Source organism: Cyrtonyx montezumae, unplaced genomic scaffold (genome assembly GCF_038088225.1).
Source record: "Cyrtonyx montezumae isolate F1298 unplaced genomic scaffold, pur_monq_1.0 scaffold_3, whole genome shotgun sequence".
NCBI lineage: Eukaryota > Metazoa > Chordata > Aves > Galliformes > Odontophoridae > Cyrtonyx > Cyrtonyx montezumae.
In genome coordinates, this window is record NW_027072034.1 from 106037131 (window position 1) to 106056641 (window position 19511).

Here is a 19511-nt window from a genome sequence, read left to right on the forward strand (position 1 = left end):
TATAGAAATTGTGCATTTTTTATGTGCCAAGTGTGCCTTTCCCTCTGTTGTCTGTTTGACTCCTCTTAGATTACCATAGCAGAAAAAAAATAGCAGTTGGCAAAGTGCAGTTCTTGGGCACTGATGACCCTGAAGTGCTGCGCCAGTTTGTTAGCTCCTGACATCCTGTTTCCATGGGAAAGTCTCCAGGACTCAAACAAAAAGGAGGAAATGAGAGATGATAAGCAGTCGCAAGAATGATGACTAAGGAGTTAAGCTTGGGCCAGCTTTCACCTTTCCTGAAAAATGTGTTTCCGAAAACCAGCCATGGAGGCAGTGAGATGAGAATATCTCTGGAAAGGTCCAGTACTAAGAGTGAGAGATCAAGGCTGCACTGAACGCCAGAAATTTTTCAGGTTATCCTCTGAGTGGAGTTGGCATCTCTCACTGCCTTCCTATGCACAGCCAGTTGCAAAGTTATTCTTTTTTTCTGATGTCATATTTTTTATGATAAGTCATAACTGCTGTGAAAGAGATCTTAAACTTTAAGAAATTATATCATTGTTCTTTCACCAACAGCATTTCAAAATTCTGAGGTCAGTACACAAGGAAAGGTATACGTATCTAAACAGGTGCTTAGATCCAGTTAGATACGGTGACTCCACCACCTCCATGGAATGGCCTGCCCAGGGAGGTGGTGGAGCTGCCGTCCCTGGCAGTGTTCAAGAGGTATCTGAATGAGGAGCTATGAGATATGGTTTAGTGCTTGTTGTAGCAATGGTAATGGGTGGACGGTTGGACTAGATGATCTTGTAGTTCCTTTTCAGCCCTGTGATTCTATACACAGTCCCCTAGAAGAAAAATCATTTGTAAAACAAATATTTTGTTTTCTATGATGAAATCCACTTTAATTCCATGAATCTCTGTATATTAGTCTGTTAGCACTAGTGTATTGTTTACATGTTTAATTGTAAAAGGCCAAGATGCTTTTATGCAGACGTTGAGCCTCCCTTTGTAGATAAGGGACTGCTGAGGCTATTCTTGCGAATGTTTCAGAAAAGCAGGCTTAAGTGTGCTGTCATCTTTGAGTCCACATATTAGGAATTAAAGGATGTGATGCCAGTGTTACAGTGCTGGTGAGTACTTGGAATGTGATCGAATCCAAGTGATGTCAGTGGGTCTTCCAGCAAGCAAAACAGCTCCTGTCATCCAGAAACGTAAGTGGAGGAGCACATGCATACTTCAGAAACTATAAATAATTAAGGCTTGTAGGTTTGTGTGTAACAGCCATTGGCAACTTTCTTTTCTGGCTAATTCTTACCTGCTACAGCAGAATATATTTGTAATCTGATGCAATTTCCAAGTGACATCTTTGTCAAATTACAAAATTTTGGCTGTGACCAGATTAAAAATCACAACCAAAAGCCATAGTTATAAATATAAGTGAGCATGTTTACACATATCTGCAGAGGGATTGCACAAAATTGATATCAACTGGAGAAATCAGAGAAAAGAGCATTGGGAATAAATAATAGCTGACCAATTCAGAACCTATTCTGAATCCTAAGCACTTCCAGGTGTGAAAATGCTATGACAACTCTTGTACCAGCCCTGTAATTAAAGTGGTGATGACAGTTCTTTGAAGCAGCCATTCATTTTGCTTGCTTGTGAGGCAGCCTGGAACAGCAGAGTGGCGCAGCGGAAGCGTGCTGGGCCCATAACCCAGAGGTCGATGGATCGAAACCATCCTCTGCTAGGGTGTGTTTTTTGGGCAGCAATCTAGCTGGACTCATTAGCAATGCTTTAAACTAGATTCGATGGGGGAAGGGGATGTACTTCTAAGTAACAGAGAAGAGGCAGAAAACACTGTCACTTTAGGAAGCAGCAGGGAAAAACCTGAGAACTGTTCCCAAGGAATTAGGGAATGCTCCTCTAAGAAGATAACGCAGCTATCAGCATTCAATTGCCAGTGTTGTAAGAGCTTAATTCTGAAGTGTCTCTATGCCAATGCACACAGCACAGGAAATAAGCAGGAGCAGTTGGAAACCATGGTGCAATTAGAAAATTGTGACCATAATTGCTATCATGAAAATGTGGTGGGATGAACAGCACAACTGTAACACATCAATCGAGGGCTAGAAGGTGTGTACACGAAGGCAGTAGGCAAGGAAAAGAAGGGGAGGGGAAGTTGCCCTCCATGCTAGGAAAAAGATTGCAAAGGAGCTGCCTCTGAGAAACTTCTCCAAATATGTTGAGAGCCTGTGGATTAAAATTACGGACCAGCCCAATAAAGGGCATCTGGTGGTGGGAGGTTGATGACCTGACCAGGGGGAGTCTGCAGATGAAGGCCTTCTTGATTCAGCTACAAGAAACATTGTGCGCACAGGCTCCCATCCTGATGGGGAACTTCAATCACTCAAGGTGTCTGCTGGAAAAACAACATGGTGGGCTGCAAGCAGCCCAGGAGACTCCTGTATTATCCAACCATTGAGGATAACTTCCTGGTGCAGATATCACACTAATTAACCAGAGGTGAAGCGTTAATGGACCTGGTGCTCATCGATGCAGGGGAGACCATAAAGGAGGTGAAGTTTGGATGCGGTCTGAGCTGTAGTGACCAAATCCTGGTTGAGTTCAAGATCTCAAGGAATATGGTATTTTTAAGACTTTTCTAGGACTTGAAAGTTCTTACTAATGGGATGATCCAGGCTTTTCAAATTCAACCAGGTTCAATATGAAAACTTAATTCAGATGCAAAATCAGTATTTCTAAAAAGGTTTTGCTAAACGTATCTACTGAAGATTATTAGTAAATCTGTTAAATCTGTAATGTTTGTCAGAAACCAGCAGGTGAGAACAAAACTGAGCAATGAAAGAATGTCAGAATTTCACAGATATTAGGGAATTAGGCAGTTAGTCTGCTGTAGGCAGCAGTTGTGGTGTTTTTGTGGTGGAGCACTCTTAATGAAAGCTGAATGAGTTTTTAATACAAAGGTAGATTAAGAAACAATAAAGGCATCTGTGAAATGGATCTGAGCATTTCACTCAGCCTCCCTTCACATCAATAGGCATTACCAAAGTCCTACACACACTCCTTGGTGATTGTCACCATTTCTTTATCACTTTGAGACCCATACTCAGCTGTTTACCACAACAACTATCAACCTGAATTTATCAGTCCTCCAGACTGATATAACAGCAGATATCTCTGCTGTTGTCAAGGAGCAGTAAGCTAGTTTTCCTAGGAAAAAAAAGAAAAGGAATTTACAACAGGTTCTTGGTAATTCTTCTTTTCTAAACATGGCAGGTGAAATCTGCCCCCATAATACTGAGAACATGTTTGTCTAACAGTGAGGAACTGGTTTAGAAAGAAGGTTTTGCATTTTGGCTCATGTGGGAAAGGACACATCTTAACACATTTGCTCTTTCCTCATTTCACCCATGTCAGTAGTGGCCACACTTTGCCCTAGATCTTAGAGCTTCTACTGTGCGAATGCTATCACTGTCTGAAGACACAGCCAGGACAACAGCTTGGCTAACTTTCAAAAGCATTTATGCTACCACCCTTCCTTGGAAGTTTGGCATGAGAATGAACCACTGAAAGAGCCCTGTACCAATATACCATGGCCTTGGAACACCTTTGTGCCTGCCTTAGTCAGCACTGCTTTGGATGTAGCAAGATACACTGACACACTAGACCCAGCCCCAATGGACTATGAGCAAAGCTCTCTGTCCAGAAGTCCTAGTGTGCATCAAAACAAAACCCATCTAAATACACCATCAAATATAATATCGTCAAGATTTGGCCTGTTCCATCCAAGCACTTCATTCTGCTTCAGCTCAGTACAAGTCAGATAGCACCGCTGATAAACCCTACAGCTGTAAAGGAAAAAAAAAAAAAAAGAAGATATTTTCAGCTCTGCCTCTTTGCAATTATTTCATGAAGACATTATTTTGATGGACGTCAATTTTATGTATTACAATACATAAAATTAAAAGAAAACACATTCTAGATAAAACACAGCTGTTGATGTATATCAGCTGTGGAAGTTAGGATAAGCTAAGCAGAAAACCCATTAAGGTATTTTCTCTTGTGATGCTATCTGTTTTGCATGTATGCCTTCCTGTAATCCTGTGATTTTATTTCCCATGTATATAGTGCCTTTATTGGTGTTGACCCACAGAGCTTCCTTGAGAGCTAGCTGATTTTATTTATCTCATGAATGTAGGAGACAAACATGGGGTTCAGGGGGAGATATTTTTCTAGTTTGATGTTCGATAAGGTTGTGGCACAGATCACCCAGAACCTAGATTTCCTGTTTGTCTTTCTGGCACAAAATCTACCTTCTTGGTGTCACTTTAATTTAGATTATGAGTAATTCTCAACGTAGAAAAGAGCAAACTATTTTTTCCTGTGTACATTTCCTGTTTTTTTGTTTTTTGTTTTTTTTTCTCTGTATCATTGCTACTCTATCTCAAAGTACATTTGAAAAGAAATAATGTGATTAAAAAAACAACAACAAGAAAAAAAGCATTTTAGCTATATTATAATGGTTTATTGACCTTTTATCCAAAATGTTACAGTATTTGTAATGGAGATAGGATGAAAACCTTCCTTGCTTGCTTCCTTCTTCCTTTCCTCTCTTCTTCCCTTCTTCCTTCATTACCTCTTTCTCTTCCCCTCTCACAATATGGAAAGCATATGAACCTGGGAATATTTCTATGTAGATAAATATGACAGTCATGAATTCAGGGCAATCTCCTCTACCCTCATCTGTTTTATTTGCAGACCTGCCAGAGTCAATTGCTCATTTTTTGCAGTGGTGATTGGAATTTCCTCTTAAGGGTCACAAAGGAGCTGCTCACAAAAAAAAAAAAGAAAATTATTTCACCACCTTAAAGACCATAAGAAAATGCAGAAGAGTCAGTAATTTTTAGATTGAACGATGCATAAAAAATTTAAAAAAATCAGAACTGAAATCCAAAATTGCAAACTCAGTTTTGGTATTCAAATGCAGTTACTTTGCAAGGAAAAGAAACTCTCTCAGAAGAACTTTCTAAAAAACTGCTCAGCATTTCCTTTTTATTTAGTCAACATTTAGTTACATTGCAGAACTGACTTACTGTGTAAAGAGAAATGCAGCCATTTCAAATATTACACCAAGGATGAAATGCTTGTTAATGGTAACACTACCTGCTATTGCTTCATAAGCAGAAGGTTATTTATTTTCCCTTAGAGAAAAATCATTTCAGAACTAAACTAAGGTAACCCCAAGCATTAAATAAACAGATCAAACCAAATCTTAATTGGGCTCTGAGTTCCAAAATAGGAAAAAATATCAAAGTTAAGCTAAATAAATTAAACATAAAAAAAAACAAATTTCATTTAATGACTAATATTTTGTCAGGTCCTCTGCAGAGTCATCCATCCATTCTGAGAAGCTTAGCATGCAGATGAGAAGTAAAGAGGGGGGAGGTAGGCAGCTGAGCCACAGTGGGAGAGGCAATCAGAAGTTAATTCAGGATGTGCTCTGCTAATATTGATGAAGATTTAAAAGAGTGCTCATTAAATTGTACATGTAGATCTAAGCCCTGGTGTGATTCACATTTTACCTTCAGATCTCACGCGCCCCACTGAAATAAATAAAGCTTGCCTCAGAAATTATCAGCATTATGCTCCCCCAGCTTTTTTAGGAGTTTCGGTTGGGGTGCAGCTTGAGGCAGTGGGCAGACACACAGGTTTGCCATGTCTGTAGTACCTGAAAAATAAAACATAGACAAAAGCAGTATAGAATTACCAAATACGGGACTGGTGACCAAGACAGCACAACACAATGCAATGTCTTGCCCTCTTCTGTTTAGATGTTTAAGAGTATTTCAAAATGGTTGCACCATTTTCCGGTCTTCTGTATTAATAGTGAATGTTATACTCAGCAGCATTACAAAATACACCCGTAGCCTTGCTTTCTATCTCCCTGACTTCAGCATACTCTGCTCTGCTGGTATCCTGCTGGCTGTGTCTGGAAGAATGGATTGAGGACAAAAGCTCATGTTTACTTGGGAGGATTGGAAAGAAATCAAGCAGACTTTGCTGCCTCAAGAACTGGGCTTCTCGTGGGCAGTATTCCATGAACTGATTCCCAGTGCACAGCTGCTTCAGAAGCTCTCCAAAGAGTACACAATATTCAGCACTGCAAGATAAGGACCTGGTCCTAGATTCTGCTTCCATGGCAAGAGAGAGGGGACAGAAATGGAAAAGCGCTGCATGCATGGATGAGTCTGATTGCTCTGGGGACAGGTGGTGCCCCCTGCCCTGCCTTGAGGGCACCTGTACCCCACGCAGCTGGGCTACTTCCTTATGCCTATACCCAGATATGATCTCTTTTTCCTGGGTCCTAGAATAAGCACATTTCAAAGCAGAATGTTGCTGTTTAAGCAGTCAGAGGAGCATGCAGCCTTAGGAGCCATCACTGTTGTCTAAGACCAGAGTAAGCCTGGCACCACCCACTCCACCAAATCAATCACTTGGTGATGCATGCATGACATATTCCAAGCAAAAAACCTAAGAAACAGGTCAACTGGCCAGTACTGAACCAAGCTCAGCAAATGCATAAGTCCATGGTTTTGTGATGGGAGGGCTGAACACAGAAGTCACAGCGAGATGTGCTCTGTGACAAGTATCAAAGATGCCTTGCAGGTAGACAGTTGGTTGGCTCTCCCCAGAGCCTGAGCAAGATGTAGATCACTGGGAGCTTTGTATTTGCACTTAAAGAGCGACTAGAAGTTAAGGTGGAAGTCAAGGAGTTGCAGGCAGTGTTTGTTAGTAGTCTATCTTTGCACCTGGGGAGAATAAAGACCTGTGCAAGGATTCTCTTCCACATTTCCTGTTACAATGGGCAGATTTTGGAGTCACTGTATGTGAGATAAGCAGATGAGTTGTGCAGGGTTTTGAATGTCAGTGTAGTATGTGTCCTAGACCCTGATGGGTGCAAGATGGTACAATATTTTTGCTGACCAAAGCAACAGCCCTTCTTGCACAATAACTTCAGCTAGGTGAAGCAATGGACAAGGATAATACAGATTTGCTGACAAATTGTGCTTCCTTCTTGGAAATACTGTGCTCAACCCATATACAGAGACCACTTTTGCTTTAGCTTTTACCATTCCACTTAGTCCTGCTGTAAAGCCACTTTACAGTAAAAGCTGTGCAAATGGAGGGTCAGTGTCAGAGAAATTGGCGTCAGTTTTGAACATTATGCTCTCTTCCTAGTAAGAGTGGCCATGGGCCCCGTGCCATCCACACCCAGACGTACCAGCGACACCTGATGGAATACACTAATGAGCTGAGGCATCTGTTCTGCCATTTTATCTTCAAAAGCAGGACATCTATTCTACTTTCTTATCTTCACTTGACAAGTTTTGTGGCCTCTGCACTTCGTTCCTCAGCTTGCATTTATGCAAGCCTCCTGTCCTTCAGCTTCTATCCGCTCAAGTTGTTCTCACAATATTCTCATGATTCACTAAAATGCACCTTTGCTACCTTTCACAATCCCACTTTTCATTTAAAAGTCATCAAAAAGATCACAATTAGCCGAGCATGCAGCCCTCAGGTCTCGTTTTGGCCAGTCCGTGCCAGAAACGAGAGAGCAGGAGAAGGACCGCGGGTTGGAGTGATCTTTCTTCCCAACCAACGCTTCTGCGACGCTACTCTCTCGCGGACCAAGCTCTCCGCGACCGATCCTCGCCCCGCGGGCTGAAAGCCACCCGCGGCGAGACAGCAGGGCCGCGCAAAGCAACGGACACGAGGCAGGCTCTTTGTTCCACCTCAGTCAGGACCGCGAGGTTGTAAGCCGAGCTCTGACATCTTGCTCCCAGCGGCAGCGGCCGGCTGGCTTACGGGCGCTGCTCTAACGCAGATCGCCGTACCGGGCGGCGGTGTCCCGCGGGGCAGCCCGCACTTAGGGCGCCTCCGCCAGCTCCCTCTCCCCACGGACGCCGACAGCCCGGCGGCTGCACCCCGCGCTGTCCCCCGGTGTCAGCGGCACGGCACGGCACGGCACGGCACGGCACGGCACGGCACCGCACACCTTGCCTTCCACCCGGCGCGCCCGTGGGGCTCCTGGACTGCGGCCGCTCGGGACCCGCAGGGGCCGCACCCGCTGCCGGCGTCCGCTTGAACCGAGGCTGCGGCGGCGAGGCCCGGCGCCACGCCTCGCCCCCTCCGCGGCCCCGTCCCGGCCCCCCGCAGCCCGGCGGCGGGGCCGCCTCCCGCCCCTCGTCCGCGGCGAGGCGAGGCGAGGCGAGGCGAGGCGGGCCGGGCGGGGGAGCGGCGGCGCGCGGCGGCGAGGTGCCTGAGCAGCCCTCCCGGAGGAGCCCGGCCCACCTCTCCTCCCGCATCAGACACCCCCTCCTCCCCGCCCCGAACGAGGAACTGCCCGCCCGCCCGGCAGCAGCCCGGCCGCGGCGGAGGAGGGAGCGGCGGCGGCGAAGGCGGCGGCGCCCGGCCCCTGGGCGCAGCATGGCTCAGCGGCGCCCGCCGCCCGCCGCCACCTAAAGCGCCCCGCGGCGCCGAGCGGAGCCCGCGCCCATGGCGGCGCCGCCCGCGCTCAGCTGGGCGCTGCCCCTCCTGGCGGCGCTGGCGGGCGCCGGCGGCCGCCGCTCCTTCGAGCTGCCGGGGGCCCCCATCGACAACATCGAGGTGAGCGGCCGCTTCGTGCTGGTGGCGGGCGGCGGATGCTTGTACGAGGTGCGGCCCGATCTTTCGCGGGCTCGCCGCGTGGTGCCGCCGGTCGGGCCGGGCTGCGGGGACCACTCCGGCGTGCGGAGCAAGCTGCTGCTGCCCACCCACAACGAGGCCGGAGACGGCGACGAGCTGCTGGCCGGCTGGACGCAGGGGCAGGGCAGCTGCGAGGTCTGGCGGCTGCCGGACTACCGTCTGATCCTCAACCGCACCGAGGTGGTCAGCTGCCTGCCCCGCGGCTCCACCGCCGGCGTGGTCTTCCGGCAGGCGGACGATTGGTACCTGGCGGTGGCGGCCACCTACTCCAATGGCGGGCGCGTGCCCCTCGCGGGCTGTGAGCCGTCGGAGTCGAGCCAGACGGCGGCGATCACCGTGCGCCCCATAAAGACGCTGGAGCCTCGAGGAGAGGGGGACATCATCAAGTACAACAAGGAGCCTTTGCATTTCGTGGACGCGTTGTGGTGGGGTGGTCGCCTCTTCTTTCCCTACTACCGGCTGAAGGCCGAGCTGGACAAGGATCCAGAGCTGCCAAGCATGGTGGTCATGCACCAGCCGCATCGCTCAGAGCACAGCTTTGACCTACAAGGCCAAGTGTATCTGGACTGTGGTTGCAGGAGCCTCCTCATCTCCTCCAGCCTCGTCCGCCAGGGAGAGCGGGGCTGGTGGGTGGGCGTCTTCCGCCACAACCATGGTGACAGGGCCTGGGACTCCACCGCCGTCTGCGTCTTTGGGATGGAGGAGATGCGGGAGCCGACTTGTGTGTACATCACACACTTCTACACGGGGACCAACTGCGTAAGTCTGGGCATCGTTTTGCTAACCTTCCATCCCATGTGCCACTGCTGTTGTTGCCAGGGCTGTTGTGCATGATTCATGGAGTGTCCCTGACAGACAGACCCAAAGGTGCATGGAGTTCAGGGGGACTGCAGAGCCGGGCCAGGCTCTGAGCATCAGCCCATGCTCAGTCAGTGCTAAGGGGGGCTGTCTGTCCCCTTCCTTGGGAGGTGATCCCTTAGTGGATCCTGGAGTGTGCTTCCCATCTATGTCTTGGGAAAGGCATGTCTGAAGGAGCACCTGAGGGCATCCTGGGTCAGGCTCCAGTCTCGTGTTTTTCACTCCATGCACCCTTTTCTGCCAAGGATCATTCATCCTTCATTGTATTTTCCACAGAGCATCTCCTACCTCGTTCTGTGCATTCACATCTCATGTCATTGCAGCTACATCAGGAATGAAAAAAAGCCCATCAAGCTGACTCCTGTGCACTGGGCTATGCGCGTTGCTCTGCCCACTGCTCACGAGTTATTTATGGTTGCTCGTTCAGCGGTGGGTGTTCTTCAGGCCTGCGATGACTGGCGGTGTTCAGGAGGGCTCTCAGCCCCCAGCTGTGCGGCAGCCGTAGCAGTAGCAGTAGCAGTAGATCTTTGTTGCTGCAGTAGTTACATTTTCACAGGCAGCCTGTATCCCTTGGAGATCCCCTGGTCACCCACTTCTGCAACACTGATTCTGAGTTCCTTCTCCCTGGCTGTACATTGGGAGGGGGAGGCGAGCTCTGCAGCTGATCAAGAAATGAGGAAAAAAGAATTTCAGAAGGCCACAAATGTAATTCGGGACAAACAGGTGCTATTGCAAGGCCCATCCACGCTTTCAAGTCACCTTCAGAAATCTTTTCAGAGTTGTGGTAAAAGGAACAATGCCGAAAAGTCACAGCTTTTTGCAGCTTCCTCTGTGTCCATGGGGTCTGCAGCTTAACCCCTGGCTCCTTGCTCTGTTGTGGCAGGAGTTTGCTGAAAACTCCTTGAAGTGTTTTACCATCTCTCCTTGGTGACAGAATCTAGCCCCCAGCAGAGCAGCGTGCTGAGATTCTCTCAGATAAAAACTACCTGAGGGCACATGTGATTCAGTCTGCTCATTTCACAGCTGAATTGCAAAGCCACGGCCAGAGTTAGAAGATGCAATTATGAACAAGAACCTAAGATGTGGATTAAAAAAACCGTGCTGAAGTACGTAGTGAAACTCACAACAGAGCCAGATTGTTGGTACTCGGTGCCAGTGTGTAACTTACTGTGGTGGTGCTCTTTCAAGGCAAACCTGCTGAATGAATATGAAGCCCTGTCCTCCTCCCAAAACATCTGCATGCTTGTTGCATTTCTAACTGTATTCCTGATTTCTGATTTCTCATGGGATTTCTTCACAAGGTTCTTTCTGAGCCTGCAAAAGCGGAAACAGAAACTTTCCTGGACTGCAGATCCTTGATAAACACTTTTCCAAGCCCCACACTAGGAATTCTGGAAGTGACTCTGGGATTTTGCAGAGTAAGGTGATATGTATCAGGTGAAGCTGGCATCTGTCTGATCTGTATCCCTCCCTCCATTGTATCCATATAGCTGAACACAAAAAATGAGCACCCCATATCTTGAAGGATTGATTCAGATCAGTCTCTTGTTACACCAGGGTTACTGTCCTGAAAGGTCTGACTTTCTCCTGGGAATATAGGTTATATTTGGGCACCATGCTGAAGAGTCCCAACAGTAAAAATGATCAAAGTGGTTATTTGCTTAATACCATGTCCCTGACTCCAATGAGACCATTAATCATGATGTTTTGGCACAACAGTAAATACAGTTTACCACTGATGGGAAGATGGTATTTTAATACTTTGTGAGATAGCGGGACACCAGAGTGTTGTGTAGTACTATGACCTGCAACATTACATGACTAATTATATTGCCTATTTAAGCTAATGATATGTGCTCTTAGTTTATAAACATAGAAATAAAAGCATCTAGTTCAGCTTTAATATGTTTTTTATAGTACAGAAGGTTAGGCGAGGCTGATGCAGAGTAATTTTGGAGATGACAGGCCCATATGCTACTGCTTCTGGGTTGTTTTAGCCTGGATCCTTCTACCGTCTCTCACCAAATCATGAGTCCCTACAAAGCAGAACATGCCCTTCTCTGACTCAGAAGCTTACAGAGCTCAAAGCTGGCAGGAAGATGGCATGCACCACGGTATGCAGAAACATGTGTGCCACAGCTGGCAGGGGATCTGGCCAGAAAGGAGTGCCTTGTAGCAGAGAGCACCAAGAGCACGTTTTAGAGAGTGTGTAGAAATAGCACCAAGCATCAGTGTTTACTTGTGCCTTAAGTCCAGTCTTTCTCAGACAGTGTTTATACTGAGCAAATGAACATGTTGTGATGTTGTGATTGCCTGGAATGCAAGACCTGCATGGTGTTTGTGACTGGTGGACCTTGTCCAACGCAAGCCTTGAAGATGTTATGACTGTAAGGCGCTGCATGTCTTAGTCATCTTTGCCAGGTGCTCTTGAGTTGTAGAGCTGAGACAAGTTGTGATGAGGTATGTGTGCATGGACGTGTCCTGGCAGTTTGTAAAGGAACTGCAAATAACATTTATTCACTGCAGAATTGTTGTTTATGGTAGAAGTATATGTTAGGGATTAGTGGCAATTTGATTTCCGATTATGTCAATCCTCAAGTTTCTGTAACTATTCTGATTGCTTTTAGGCAAGACTTGCCACACAGCTGCTTGTGCTTGCCCTGCACTGGCACTGTGACTCAATAGTGTGCTGCAGGAGGGGCTTACCTGAGGTATCTGTGCTCCTGGATTCCTTGCTCTGTGGTGTCTGTGCCCACTGTGAGCTTGTTCCTATAAGGTACCAAGCTTTCTGGCCCTAGCCCAGTAAAGCACTTAGGGGCATCTTTAACATTAGACTTATAAGTACTTCCATCATCTTCAGGGCAGATGCCCATGCATTTAAAGTTAAGCGTGAACTTGAGTACTTCATTGGGTTGGAGCCAAATTGCCTGCTGTCCTGTAGGATCTCATTGTAGGTGTGTAATCTCTTTGGTCTCGCATCAGTACTTAGGCCAGTGCTGACATTTGCAGTAAGGTTTAATGCTGGATTTGAGTCTGTCATTCAGAATGAGTAATTTTTAAAATCCTTGCTTACTTGCTTTATCAAAATGTATGTGATTGCTAAAAACCCTTCAGAATCTTTGCTCGTGAGAGGCAGCTAAATATGCTTACATTTCAGTAGTATGCACAAAGCATTTTGTCATAGTTGGCAGTATTTATTCTGGGGGCGTACAATAGTGTATTCCAGTGATATGATCCACAACCAGCAAGAGACAACAGAACTTGTGACACTTTGAAAACCTGCTGCAGTTCTGTATTCAGCTTGTTTTCCCCTGATCTGTGCGTCTCTTCATTTTATGTATTTCTGCTTACACACTGCTGAGCTGTATGTGTTAACGGACTTGATCAGGTAAACTACATGTACGTAAGCACATTGTCTTCAGGATTTCTGAAGTCAGTAAATCTGAATTAGCCCAATCTTTTTCTTGGTTTCTTTTCAGAGCACTAACAAACTTTTTTTGTTGATTACCATTATAAAATAGAGGATTCTTAGCCAGGACTTATGAGGCTTGCTGGAATCTGTCACAGACTTGTTCCAGTAGTTTGTGAGCTTTTAGAAAACCATTCCTTCTGTTCTGCGGCTGAAATGGAGCTACTAGTATATCAAGTCTCTCCTGGAGACCCCAGGATCTAGTAGATCACAGAAAAGCAGATGCATTGGAAGAGTGTTCAAATGAGAGAATGACGACAGAACAGAGTTGTAGGAAATTACCTACCCACAATGAGAAATCTGGAAATTAGGTTTGCAGTTGAAAAAGGAAGGAAATCCTACAAAAGGGAAAGTGGCTGTGATAGCTACTAAAAACAATAGCTCTGCTGAATTTTCTTCTGCTCTTTGATTCAAGTAAAGATACTTAACAGCCCATTCTCTGATTTTTTTTGTGTTATTCAGGGGGTAATAATCATGTGAATTGATATGTGCTACATAATTTGTCAAGCTTGGTTTGGGGTCTTGGGATAGATATTAGCTGTTAGAAACTTGACTGAAATAATATTTTGAAGTCAACAGTTGCATCAGTTTAATCACAGCCATTAATTTGCAGAAATTAATTTGAATTTGTGCAATAACTCATTCCAAAATGATTAATGGACTTTTATTTAAGGAGAGATTTACAGACTTCTAAGTATCATTTGGTATCTAAATTGATGCTGCAATTAATTTTCCACTGGTAAAGTCATCTCCCGTGTATTTCACCTGATGTTTGACAGACTTCTCAAATTAACATTTCTAGAGTTAATATTTCTGTCCAATTACAATGAATTTTCAATTTCAGTGTCCATATTTGGTGCTGGAAATAAGTCACATGAAACCTGTGAGTTTTCACAATATCTGTAAGAAGTAGAAATGCTTTTACTCATCTGTGTTCCCCAGCTGTTCTTAATGGAAACTTTTGAGAGCCTGGGGACTCTTCAACAGAGAATTTTTCTTCCTCCACAGAGTCATTCAGGTTGGAAGGAGCATCAGGGGAATTCTCCATTCAGACTCCTGGGTGAGCTCTGAGATCAGACAGGGTTGCTCTGGGCTTTCTTCATTTGGATCTCAAAACCTTAATGGATGGAAACTGCACAACCTCTCTGAATGACCTATTCTGCTTAATTGTCCCCATCATGATTTTTTTTAAGGATCACATCCACTTGAAATGTCCTCTTTTTTAGTCTGTGGACAGAATAGAAGCTTTTCTTGTTTCCCACAACATCCCTTGCTATTTTCAACAGAAGGTGAACATTGACTTCACTAACCATCCCTGTTTGCCCAGACAGTTCCTCCTTAGCAGCTGGTTCCTGTTTCCACCACCTTTATACTGTTTTTCAACATCGTAGTTAAATCAAGACATCCCTTAGCTAGCCCATCTCCTGCTCTGTCTGCTCGTTTCACTGAGTTTTGTGCTTGGAGGAGGTTGTCCTGAAAACCCTGCCCTTCAAAGCTGCCTCTTGGGGGATCCCACTAACCAGTTCCCTGAAGTAGCTGAAGCCTGGAATTGCAGGATCTGTACACTGCCTTCAAGATTCTGAACTCAGTGATTTCTTAGATACTGCAGAGAAGACTGACATTGATTATCACGTCTCCAGTCAGTCCTTCCTTGTGAGTAGCAAACCCAGGACAGCATCACCTCTTGCTGATCTCACAGAACTGACAAAACCTGGAGTCCTGTCTTCTCCAGAGCTCTGTAGTCCTCGTTTTCTCTAGGCAGTGTCTTAGATGTCCACGTGGGTGTGCAACAGTGGATGGTAGTCTGAGGGATGGAACATCACTGGCAATCTCTCTGCAAGAAACCTAAGAAAAGAAACCTGTTTTAGCAGCATGACTGTTTAACAGATGTGTGCCTTCATCTCTCACAGAAGGAAATCTCCAGCCAACGTCACCCACCGCTTCCTCTTGCTCTTTCTGTTACTGTTCATTTCAAACCCAGTTGCTTTCCAAGCCTTCCTTAATAGAGCTTCATCTCCCTCCTCAGTTGTTAGGGCACTTTACTGATCCTCTAAATTCAGACCTGGGGGCAGAGGAGGAGCATTTCTTCTGTAAGAGGCTTCTAGCCTCCCATGTCTCAGGAGCCTCAGTCAGCTGTTTCCTCAAGTGGAGCCTCCAAGTTTCCCTCTTGCCTAGCATTGTGAAGGTCAGGATCTTGTGTCTACAGCGTAGCTGTTTAGACCCTCGTTTCCTATTGTCCTCCCTGGTGGTTTGAACTTCTAGCATTTCTACGCAGTACCCAAATTAAAAAAAAAGAACAAATTGATGGAAATAAGATTTTGGAATGAATCAACTCCTCATTCCTTAGCCATAACAAAGGCTCACAATGTGCACCGATATTTGTTACCTGCTGATGTCATAAAAATTGATGGAAGAGGTTAAAAGGTGGTGGAATTCAGAAAGAATGACGTCCCAGAAGATTTCTCCCACTAGGAAAGACATCTATGTACTGCTCCAGAGCTGACTATACACAGCTCAAAAGTTTTGTGTCATTTTGTATAGTTGCTTCCATTTGTTCACTCCGATTTCTCAAACCCTTTTTACTTTTTGACCATCTGCAATAACTTGAGTGCTGATTGAGCTAGAGTGCTGCCCTTCCCTTTGAGGTGTGAGAATCAAGAGGAAATCAAGACAGAAAGTACAAGTGTGAATATGGTTGCTGCAGCTGGAATCATGTGGAGATAGATTTGAAAATGAGATGCAAAATATGAAATGAATAAAAATAACTTTAATGCCAAGAGCCAAACAGCATAGAAAGCAAAATGTAAATTAATTCAGGAGATCTGTAGATTTACCTAAGAATGTGAAGATTCTGGGGAACAGTAGATTAAAATAGAAAAGTGCAACTGAAGAATTAAAACAGAACAAAACAAGTAAGTTTTCTATAACAGCATTTATTCTTTTTGTTTGCATTTCTGGTTTCTGTATCAGCCTGGAAGTGTTACAGCACAGATGATTGTGGAGATGAATGGCTCTTCAAGTATAAAAGAAGTTTAGTCTGTAAATGGGTTTTAGGCTAGGCTTAGCTGTGAAAGAGAAAAGCTTGGGAAGGCCCTACAGTGCTGTAACCCCATTAGTTACAGTGGAAGAAGTAAGAGGGCTTGTTAAAAAAATAAATGCACGTGGAAAAGGGATGACAGAAGGGTGAAAGCAGCAGCTGCACCCTGGAGGGAATGGGCAAGCTGGAGAAATAGGTTGCAAAAGAGAGAAGAAAATTTTTGTTGTGATTGCCCACCATCTAAATTCCTCCTCTTCTTTATCTATATTAGCTCAATGTCGCATTGACCCTCCCTCTAGCAAGCAGAGTGAGGGGAGGAGGCTTCCACACTTGTCAGTACTGGTTCCTCAGTCAGATGAGGAAGATGCACTGATATGACACTAGTTATTTTACTTGTATGTGGGTCAAAATAAAATCTGGCAGCAAAGCTTTTCAGAGACTGGGTGAGTCCTCCCCTCTTCTGTGATCCTATTGTACAGAGTCTGCAGGAAACCTGAGCTGGTCTTCCTAACACTGCTATACAGTGCACTGAGAAAAAAAAAATCCTAATTTTCTTGGTAATCAAAGGCTGGAACACTTCATCTCCTCACTCCTTGGTCTGAGCAAGGGCTCATTGTGTGTACCAGTGCTGGAATTTGTTACCCTCTGATGCATGCAATCACTTTTCCTTACCCGTATATAAAAGAGATCTCTGTGGTACTGAAGTCTTATGCCAAAGTGAGTTTTACTGAAATTCTGTGCCAGTACATGGCAGTTCCTATGTTTTTTTCCTGCTGCATGAAATAAAAAAAAAAAGATCTTTAAATATGAAAGTTAATCAAATCTTCTTTTACTCCAAATGGCTGTTCTTGCAAGCTAATTAAAATAATTCAGATGACTGAAAAAGATTTTAATTGACTTAGGATTGCAGTTCAGAAAAAATGTATTTCTATGTAGAAAGGCTTTTGGGGTTAAGCCAGCATTCAAGTATGCAGGAGAGTTGGATTCAGCTGCTGCCATGTTATAGATTTGTTTTTTTCTGGTTTTTTTGTTTGTTTGTTTGTTTTTAAGTTGAAAAAAAGTCCTTGACTTCGTAAGTTTGAGAAATGCCTTTGCATTTCTGCAAAATGTGGATTTTAATAGTCCATTCTTACACTTTGTCTAGTGCTTTAATGCAAAATAGGTTCTTGCACTCACGGTGTTCCTGTAGGTTTAGGAACCTGTCCTTGTGGCCAAGATTATGGGCATTTTAAACTGACCTGTTGGGCTTATTCTCAAAGACCTTGTCCTGCCTCAGCTCCTCCCCCAGCCTCTTACACAGTAAGGGCTTCCTTTCAACAATTTCTGCAGTGAAGGTAGTAGGTCGGAGTTGTTTTATATGGTTTCTTTTTCTTTTTTTTTTTTTGTTCCACAAGATGTAGGGATTTCCTACACAATGTTTTCTTTCATGAGCTTCTTACGTGCATTTGTCTCTTAACTTTATCCAGTTTGGACAGAGAATTATAGGTAAAATTTGATTTTGAAGTTTGTGCAAGTACATTTATGTCCTCCCTGACATTAACTTTATGCTACTTTATATCATTTTTATATTTATGTAGTATGCAAGTTTCAACTTCCTTTTAGTGTAAAGCAGGAAACGATACCAAGGGAGGATGAAGCTCTGCATTTTCTGGCAAGAAAAAAAGAGTCTGAGTGTTTGAAGTACATCCTTTCTCCAGGTCATTTGCATATCTTTTCATGTGGTTGCCGAGCATATCTGTAGTCTTTATGATAGGTGCTGTCAGGTGATGGAAAAACATGGTTGCATTGAGAAATGCTGTCAGTCCAGAATAGTTTCAGAGCATTATGTCTCAAAAAAAGAGAAATTCTATTGAAAATTAGTGTGCAGCTGTTAGACCAAGTCTGTGTCCCACTGAGATCTGTGGATTAACCGCAGCAGATGTATTCTTTATCATGGATGTGACTAGTTGCCTTATATATATAAAAGTAGTTTCATGTGCCATTTCTGATGATGTGTTGCTCTGAAATTCTGCCAGAATAAAGATGTTACCCACACTATTTTCAATAGATGAGTTTTCTGAGAATCTTTCCAGGGATTCTTCTTTTTGTTAACATTTTGTAATACAGGTGAATAACTTCGTAATTGTTTTCTCTTGTATCTGATTTTCAGAAGGTACAATCAATCAAGAAATCACCCACTTTGATTCACTCTGGATTAGTGGCTGTTTATGGCACAGTTGTTTTAAATCAGATTGTTCTCTTTCTGGGAACAGATGATGGACAGTTACTGAAGGTAAGTGGAGCATGGGAATTCTTCCCTTCTGCATGGACTACTACTGTGTTCAAATAAGTATATAGTTCCTGTGGTTTAGCCACTGCATTATAAGCAGATACACCACCTGGGATCACTATCTTTTTTGTTTGTTTACGAAGTAATTGCTGTATTGCTACTTGAAGAACAAGATAACTTTCAAAACCAATTATGTATCTTGCTTAAAGTGGAGGGAAACATTTCATTAATCTGCTAATGCCCTCCGTAATCAATTTATGGACTGTGGAGTTGTCAGTTACTCTGCTTTTTATTTATTTCCCTGCTTTGATTTTCTGTTAAGTGAGGTAAAAAGTGTGGCTGCATCCTCTGGTCACACAGCCCAAGTTAACTCCTGTCTGACTGCTGGGGCTTATCCCAGTGCCTGGGGACCCAAGGGTCTCTGCCCAGCCTGAGATGCGGCTGCTGCTTTCCCCTTTTCAGGTCCAACCATCAGCAAAGCTGAGTACATATCCCAGAGAGACACCGGCACTCCCAGATTCAGGACATTGACGTGACCAATAACAGGAAGCATAGAATCATTGAATATCCCAAGTTGGAAGGGACCCATAAAGATCACTGAGTCCAAATCATGGCTCCACACAGTACAAAAATTAGATAATATGTCTGAGAGTGTAGTTCAGACACTTCTTGAATTCTGGCAAGGTTGGTGCCACGGCCACTGCCCTGAGGTGTGGCCTAACACCCAGCCTGACCATCCCCTGACACAGCTCCATGCCATTCCCTCAGACCCTGTTGCTGTCACAGAGAGCAGAGCTCAGTGGTTCCCCATTGCTCCCCATGAGGAGCTGCAGCTGCCATGAGGCCTTCCCTCAGCTCCTCTGCTCTGCCCTGAGCTAACCTCTCTATCTCCTCTGTTCTTCATAAGTCTTTACCTCCAGACTCTTCACCATCTTTGTAACCCTCCAGTGGACACTCTCTAATAGTTTTATGGCCTTTTTCTACTGTGGTGCCCAAAACTGCACACAGTACTCGAGGTGAGGTCACACCAGCACAGACCTGCCCTACACCTCTGTCTGGATCACAGGCCATGGATCCACTTTACAGGTTGCCCATCTGTCATCTGGTTCAGCTTGAAGTTTTCA

The 19511-nt window shown here is 44.8% G+C and overlaps 1 protein-coding gene and 1 non-coding gene across 2 annotated transcripts in view; both read left to right on the top strand.

The window, feature by feature from the left end:
* The first annotated feature begins 1663 nt into the window (after positions 1–1663).
* Positions 1664–1735, top strand: TRNAM-CAU (transfer RNA methionine (anticodon CAU)). The gene has a single exon. It is a non-coding gene; the product is annotated as a tRNA-Met (tRNA).
* Positions 1736–8565: 6830 nt separating this feature from the next.
* Positions 8566–19511, top strand: part of PLXNC1 (plexin C1) — a 64015-nt gene continuing 53069 nt past the window's right edge. Inside the window, exons 1-2 of the mRNA XM_065742678.1 lie at positions 8566–9513; positions 18268–18390. Coding sequence (XP_065598750.1) covers positions 8566–9513; positions 18268–18390 — 1071 coding nt within the window. The remainder of the gene's footprint in view (positions 9514–18267; positions 18391–19511) is intronic.